The 7,983-nt window shown below is 45.3% G+C and overlaps 1 protein-coding gene across 2 annotated transcripts in view; it reads left to right on the forward strand.

The window, feature by feature from the left end:
• LOC308364084 (transcriptional repressor p66-beta-like) overlaps positions 1-5,492 on the forward strand; it is a 10,782-nt gene extending 5,290 nt beyond the window's left edge. The window contains exons 6-11 of one of the 2 annotated variants that reach the window (XM_080837061.1): positions 1-109; positions 600-981; positions 1,386-1,588; positions 2,494-2,685; positions 3,159-3,363; positions 3,835-5,492. The exon at positions 1-109 is cut by the window's left edge and continues 62 nt beyond it. In XM_080837061.1, the coding sequence (XP_080693187.1) occupies positions 1-109; positions 600-981; positions 1,386-1,588; positions 2,494-2,685; positions 3,159-3,363; positions 3,835-3,971 (1,228 nt within the window). In that variant the 3' untranslated portion in view covers positions 3,972-5,492. The remainder of the gene's footprint in view (positions 110-599; positions 982-1,385; positions 1,589-2,493; positions 2,686-3,158; positions 3,364-3,834) is intronic. The other variant, XM_080837062.1, reaches the window with a different exon arrangement.
• The last annotated feature ends 2,491 nt before the right edge of the window (positions 5,493-7,983 follow it).

A 7,983-nucleotide genomic window follows, 5' to 3' on the forward strand; every position in this document is an offset into this window, starting at 1 on the left:
GGTTATTGCCCCCAACCCGGCACAGCTCCAGGGCCAAAGGCTGCCCTCCAAGCCTGGCATGGGCCGCCCATCAACAGGGGGCATGGGTAATGCTGTCAGCTACCAGCAGGTACTATCCAGTCTCCGGTGTTTGTCATTGTCTCACACACACATGCTTTCTCAGCAAGTCCTGCAATTGAGTCTTTTTCGTTACTGATATTTTGCTGTAACATAATGCTGTTCATTGTTGCGAACTGTCATCACACACCACGCACATTTCTTTTGTATTCTTACATTTATGTTTAATCATTAAAATATGTGTTAAAATGTATCGATAAGGCAGGCAGCACCAAGAGTGCTCGTTCCCTAGTTCATGAAAAGTCTTTTTAATTATTTGGAAGTAAACATCTGGATTTTGTTGGATTTTGTTTTTTTTTGGGATTAGCAGCATTCATCAGCTAGGATGAACTTTTGGGTCAAATCAGCAGGCTTAGAGCATGGTTGGAGCAGAGACAAGGCAGGATTTTTACTCTTTGAACCTGCACATCTACACATTTGTAACCACTTTCCTTTTGCTGACTAATATACCTTTTGTCTTTTTGCTCTTTTTCACAATGCAGGCCACCAGCCAGCAGATGGCGGCCTCCCAGCGCTCAGCCTCCAACTCGGCCATCTACATGAACCTGGCCCACATGCAGGCCGCGGGCGCAGCCGGGGTGGCCGGCGTTGGGGTCGGCGGAGTCGGGGGCGTGGGCGCCGTGAGTCCCTCCAGCATGCCCAGCGCCAACTCGGTGGCGGCCTCCATGCAGGATCAGGCCAGCAGCCAGGCGGCGGCCAAGCTGGCCCTGCGCAAGCAGCTGGAGAAGACCCTCCTGGAGATCCCGCCGCCCAAGCCCCCCGCCCCGCTCCTCCACTTCCTGCCCTCGGCCGCCAACAGCGAGTTCATCTACATGGTGGGGCTGGAGGAGGTGGTGCAGAGCGTCATCGACAGCCAGCACCACGGTGAGAGAGGAGGCCTACCACGGGAGGAGCAGTGGGCTTAGATTCATTGAGTAGATAGTAAGGAGGGAATGGGTAGGGGAGTAATGTTATAATAATCAAGAAGATCATCAGAAGAAAGAGAAATAGAGCATAGAAATAGAGTGAGTTTCAATGCAGCTGTATGTCTTTGCTCACTACTTCCTGCTAATGTCTGTTTCTATGGTGTTCATTGCAGGGCATCAGTGCATCTTGTATTGAGAATGTATTGAACAGTCTTGGCCTGATTGGCCAGATTGAACAATTAGCTTCATTGCTTTCCTCCTCTGACAAATATGAAGTTTACTGATGAACAGCCATGTCCATCAGCCTGTCCGAACCTGCGACTCCCTTCACAGTCTCTCTTTTGTGTGTGTGTGTGTCCTCAGGTAAGAATCGGGGCTTGTTGTCCAACACCGAGCCCTTCCTGTGCGCCCAGTGCAAGACCGACTTCACTCCCCATTGGAAACAGGAGAAGGGTGGGCGCATCCTCTGCGAGCAGTGCATGACGTCCAATCAGAAGAAGGCCCTGAAGGCCGAGCACACCAACCGGCTGAAGAACGCGTTCGTCAAGGCCCTGCAGCAGGAGCAGGTCAGCTGACCCACACACCGTTCTCTGTCAATGGCTCCTCACAAACACATTGTGGCAAACCAGTTAACTTGATTTAGAAGGCAATCGCAGTGGCATTGCAGTCCACCCGACTGCATTTGACAGTTTTTGCAGTTTTGTTACCTCACAGCACTTGAAATTGATTTATTTACGCTCAGGGAAGTAACCAAACCCCTCATCTCTCTCTCTCCCTGATCATGAGAGAGAGAGAGAGAGAGAGAGAGGAGTGCAACACCTGATGTTATTTTCAGTCCATTTAGCGCAGGCTGAGTCACTGGCTTCCTAGGAGAAACCCCCAGGGTGATAAATACCTGTGTGGAAATGCTTAGAGAGCTGATTTTGCGCTCTCTCTCTTTTATCTCTCTCTCTCTCTCTCTCTCTCTGTCTCTCTCTGTCTTTCTCTGTCTCTCTCTCTCTCTCTCTCTCTCGCGCGCTCGCTCTCTCTCTCCCTCACTCTCTCTTCCTATCTCTCTCAATATTTTGCTCTCTCGCCTCCTAACTCTCTACACATCCTCGCTTTTTTCCTCCCTTTCTTCCTCCCTTCCTACTTTTCCCCTCCATCTCTTCTCTTCCTGCCCTTTAAGTGGCTTCTCTCTCTCCTCCCTCTCCCTCACTTCCCTCATCTCCCTTTGTCTGTTCTCTCCCTCTTCTCTATTTTCTCTTCCTCACCCTCCATCCTTACCTAATTCCATCTCTTTTCCGTCCACTCTGTAGGGTGACAGTGGTACAAGAGGTAGAAAAGTCGTTTAGTAAACAGAAGGAAGCGTCCTTGAGAATTGCTCCTGATATGCATCAGTGTACATTTTTAAAAAATGATTATACATCCTTGTAAGTCTCTTTGGATAAAAGCGTCTGCTAAATGACGAATTGTAAATGTCTGTGTGCAGGAGATTGAACAGAGGCTTCAGAAGCAGGCCGCCCTGTCCCCCAGCACCGCCCAGACGGTCAGTAGTGTGAGCAAGGCAGAGACCATGATCCGGCACCATGCCCTCCGACAGGTAACTCCCCAGCATCAACTCCACAAATCACTGGCTATGGGTTCTTTGAAAACACTAGAGGTGCTACATCGATCCATGTTGGTAAGTAGGGTTCTTAAGGCTCATTAAGGTCTTTTTTTATTATTATTATTATTATTATTATTATTATTATTATTATTTTAGTTCAACAAAGTGTTTACAAGCATTTCATCTAAGGGTTTTTTGTAAAGAAGTGTCTGGAGAATTTTCAGTAGTTACAAATTGAGAACCAGACATTTCTGAACGTACCCAACATGGCTGTCTAAATTGTATGCTCCCACAAATTCTGGTTAGCTGCCAGTAGTCTGTCTAGACTTCCATTTGTAGTGTGCCTCTTCAGTGAAGTCCAGCCTTTCAGGGCGTCTTGATGTCTACCCTCCACCATACAATGGGGGCCTATGTGAAACAAACTCATCCTAAATTGGTTCTCCCATCCTTTGCTTTTTCCCTCTCTCCTTTCCTCTCCTCACCCCTCCCTCCCTCCCTCCCACCTCTCCCCGACTCCACCCCCCTCTTTCCTCCCTCCCCAACCCCAGGCTCCTCAGCCCCAGGCAGCCGCTCTGCAGCGAAGCTTGTCCAGCTCAGCGCGGGGCGTCCTTTCTAACTTCGCCCAGGCCTCCCAGCTGCAGGTGGCCAGCGGCCTGCTGGGGATGGCAGGGAAGCACTGCGGTGGAGGGGGCGGAGGGGGCGGCAGCAGCCGAAGCCAGCATGACAGCCACAGGCAGATCTACAACATCCCCGGTGAGGAGAGAGAGAGAAAGAAAGAGAGAGAGAGAGAGAGAGAGAGAAAGAGAGAAAGAAAGAGAATGAGATTCTTTCAGCTGTCACCACAGTTCATTCCTCCTTGCCAAACTTTTCTTCCCTCTCTTTCACATCTCTCTGCTGCCCTGACGTTTCTCCTTCCTGCCTTCAACCTGTCCAGTTAGCTTGTGTGTCGGTTTCTTTTTCATCTTTTGTTTTCCTCTTCCTCATCTTTTGGATGCTTTTACATTCAACTTCTTTCTGGCAGTCTCACGTATCTCCCTCTCCATTTCAACACACACGCACGCACACACACACACACACACACACACACACACACACACACACACACACACACACACACACACACACACACCCTTTGCCCCCTTCTCTTGTCTCCTCTCCCACTTCCTCATTCTCTTGCCCCCCCTCCCCATCACTCACTCTCTGTTGTCCTCTCCCCCCCTGCAGGACTGAACATTGCCTATCTGAATCCTGGAGCAGTGGGGGGACACAAAGGCTCCAGCCTAGCAGACCGGCAGCGGGAGTACCTGCTGGACATGATCCCGCCACGGTCCATATCGCAGTCCATCACCGGACAGAAATGAGCTCCACCAGGAACCGGACCATCTTCCCCCCCCATGACCCCTCTGCCCCTCCTTATCCTCAAATAAACCCTACTACCCCCTAACCCCCACCCCCCCAGCCTACACCCAACCCCACACACACAACTGCCCCCCACCCCCTACCCCACAAGCACCATCGCCCGCCATCTCCCTCCCATCGCATGCAGTGCCTGTCCGTGTGCCTACCCAGCTAACCCATGAGAAATGACACAATCAGCAGCCTGTCAGTAGACACCAAACTGTTCAGTGCATCTCAACTCTTTAACTCTCTTTTAAACTATAGCAAAATCTCTATATCGTTATTATTGCAACTATTATTGCTGTCGTTATTGCAACTACCTTTTATTATCATCACTATTATTATTATTATTATTGTTGTTGCTTCAGTTACATTTATTCTTATCACATCTCTCTTTAGGTATCCATTTTCTTTTGCATTTTCTTTTTTTTGTAAGAGGGAGGGTACTAGATGCAGGGTCACACAAAGAATATTTTTCAGCTTTGTCTTTTGCCTTTCGTTCATATTCTGCCCAGATGAAGTACTTACTGGTATTTACTTTCTTCAGAATTGAAGCCCACCTCTGTGCTTCTGATACCTATGCCACTCTGGAGCACCGCACCAGGTGCTCAGACTCGTAGGTAAGCCAGTGGCAGAGACTCATCTTGCAGCTAAAACCAACCTTTGTAAAAGGCTCAAAGATATGCATACAAAGAGCCGTTGTAATGATGCAACCTTGCTGGTCCTGCCCAGGAACAGGTCACAAGTTTAATTAAGGGCCCGTTTTATAAAGTATATGAATTTTTTGATATGAATCTATGGAGGGTTAAATACCATCACGTGCATGCAAGCGGAGCGGTTTGGAAGTGAATGCAAGTGCACCGTAGCGGTGTTGAGCAAACATGGAGTTAACATGGAAAAGAAAACTGGCATCCCATATCCTTGCTGAGCGCTGACATCCCAGTTTCTGTCTTACTGCATGTCCTTCACTCTTTCTTCTTCTTCTTTCTGTTTTAGTTTTTTGTGTTTGACAAAAAATCAGGAGGGAGATCAAGAGTGGGTTCAAGGGCCAAGAGAGAATTGGAGGGACAATTTCATTGCCACCACCATGAGCTGTAATCCCAGAATACCATTATTATTTTCTTGCTCTGGTTAGTAGTTTTGTTTGTCTTTTTTTGTTGTTGTTGTTTAAACGGCGTCTCCTTTTGAAGCGGTTGTGTATCTGAAAGGTACGTGCCCTTGGAGACGATAAAATCACCATATTGAGATAGAGAAACTATTTCAAGATCTAAATGGACTATGTATAGATTGTTAGCATTAAGAGATGGATTTTTATGAGAAGGAGATGGATATATCTATTGATGCGGAGACGTAGATCAATCAGAGTGTGAAGGCAGCGCACGGCAGTTGTCTCGTCCTTGAGGTAGCACTTTTCTTGTTCATTTGAAATGGGAAGAACGGTTTCGACTAAACAGGATTATCGGAATGTCATGGTTTATATGACCCCCCCCCCCCCCCCCCCCCCCACGTAAAAAATCGGATCGGATCGCTCGTCAGAAAGTCACAAGAGACTCTTGAGTGTTGTGCACTGAATTGTAACAAATTTGGTATATGTCTTAGTTTTTTCCTTTTCCATTGATGTCCCTACCCCATCATATTCTTGGGACAACGATACATTGCTTTTGTTTGGAGAGGAGGGTTTGCTCTTGACTAGTAAGAGTTTTAAGTGAGAGGTCACTGACCCCTCTTGCACCGATAAACATACCCTCTTCTGTACTCCAATGCATTTCAGGTGAAGGATCCCTGAATGACCTATTTCAGATCATGGCGGGGGCCTCCCTCACATCTAGCAGTTAAAGCAGTGTTCAGTCGTAATGCAGTATTATAAAAAGGGGTGGAACAACACAGCGACTTACTCATAACTGGGTTTGCTGCGTCGTCAGATCAGGATGCAGTTTCCTAAAAGCATCGTACTGCTACAATCACCAGGAACTGACCGGGGACCGTTGTGAATACTGTTCATTCAAGCGTTCGTTGTAGAAATGTAATTCTTCAGGGCCCAGAGAAGGATTCTGGTGCTTGAGCACTTTGCTTGCAGTCCTTCAGTGTTTCTCTGCTTTTGCATGTACTCAGCGTAAAAGCTAAAGTACCCAAGCAAAGTTTTGATACAGAGAAGCCTAAGGTAGAAGGTCAGACTGGACTTGAAATCAGATTTTTTTTTAGGTTCACAAAGCTGTTGAGGCCAGGAGGAACCAAAGGATGTAGCAGTGTGGCGATGGTTCTCTCAGCAACGTGTGTTTCCAACTAGCCTGGTCATGTGCGAGGAGAGCAGAGGGGAAGTATGTTCCAGTGGAGGGACAGAGTGCAGTTTTGAGGATGCTTGAAAGGTTTTTTTATTAAAATTAATCCAAAAGGATATCCCCAAGGACAGCACATCGTTTCTGGTAAGGTCACCTGTTTGATGGCAATTTCTAACGCTGCTAGGTCTCTAAGGTTTGGTGATGAGGGCGTATGCTATTGCATATGTCAAGGACGTATGCTACTTGTAGCTTGAGGTGAAGTAAGATGCAAGACCCAAACCCAGTCATTTCAGAACTACCTTGATTTTGATTGGCAGGTGCAATATTAGCTGTTAGAAAGTTTACGCTCCGAAGAGATTTAGTTGAGGTGTTCATTTCTTCTTTTATACTGATTTTTTTCCGGCGTGTCCTGGTTGGGTAGGAGGTAATCTCATGCTCTTGGTTACATTTCCACTATACGACCTTCTCCTCTCATCGTTTTTTGGCGCTTTACCTTGTCTTATGTTTTTTTTTTTTTTTTTTTATGTTAGCAGTGTTTTGAAAGCACTGTAAAACTTGTATATTATGTCCCTTACTTCTCTCTTGCGCTCTCTTGCAGACTATAATAGATGCATCCATATACCTTATGTTAATATCAACCAGAAAAAAAAAACTTTTGAAAATGTAATTTTCTAGTATTTTGAAATGTTACATTTCTTTTTGCTGGCTCTTCAGATAAGTTCTTATTTTGTTTGATCATTTCATTTATTGATTTTTAAAATGAAATGTAAACAAACAAAAAAAATTGTATGAATTTCAAAATAAAAACGACACGATATTTGCTAGGTGAGAAGTAATAATGACTTATTGTACATATGCTTTTTTTTCCTCCCTTGAATTAAAAAATGAACTGAAATTGAAAAATGGTTGTATATTGTGTAGAAAAGCAAGCAAAAAAGCCATGGATATTGTGAAGCTTGTCATTTCGTTTTGTGATCACTGTGTGTTATTGTGTAACAAAATGTGCAAAACGTACAGGATTATTACAATTCTCCTGGTTTTGGATAATTTGCTTTTTTGTTTTTTTGTTTTCAAATGAGCTCTTTAGGTGCATTTTTTGCCCTGGCTGTATGTTTTTTGTAGTGTGTAGAGTTTGAAGATTAAAAAAAAACAAAAAAAACATCATTGCTCAGCCACAGCATTTGATCCAAGCCAAAGTCCCGTGGGCTGAGAGGCCTATAGGACATTCCTCAACATGTTGTGTGTGTGTGTGTTTGTTTGTGTGTGTGTGTGTGTGTGTGTGTGTGTGTGTGTTTGTGTGTGTGTGTGTTTGTTCCTCTTCATTTAATTTCTGTCAGTAACAACTAAGACATTCAGTGAAATGTACACCTCTGTTTATCTAGTGTGTGTGTGTGTGTGTGTGTGTGTGTGTGTGTGTGTGTGTGTGTGTGTGTGTGTGTGTGTTTTAGTTTGTTTGTTTTTTGTCTTTGAGGACTTGGAGTGGATCAAACATTTGACAGTATTACACTCTATTGCCTGCACTTGACCAAGTCCGAAGCACTCACCGGTAAATGCAAACGGAAATAAGCAAACGAAAAATACAATGAAGCATGCAAAATTTGACAAGTTCAGCTGTGTTCAAAACAGGGTTTTGTGGACCCTACAGGGCAGATCTTGTATATTCTTCTTAGTCTTTGTTTTTCTATTTTTTTTTAAT

The sequence above is a fragment of the Sprattus sprattus genome, assembly GCF_963457725.1.
Source record: "Sprattus sprattus genome assembly, chromosome: 4".
Lineage (NCBI taxonomy): Eukaryota > Metazoa > Chordata > Actinopteri > Clupeiformes > Clupeidae > Sprattus > Sprattus sprattus.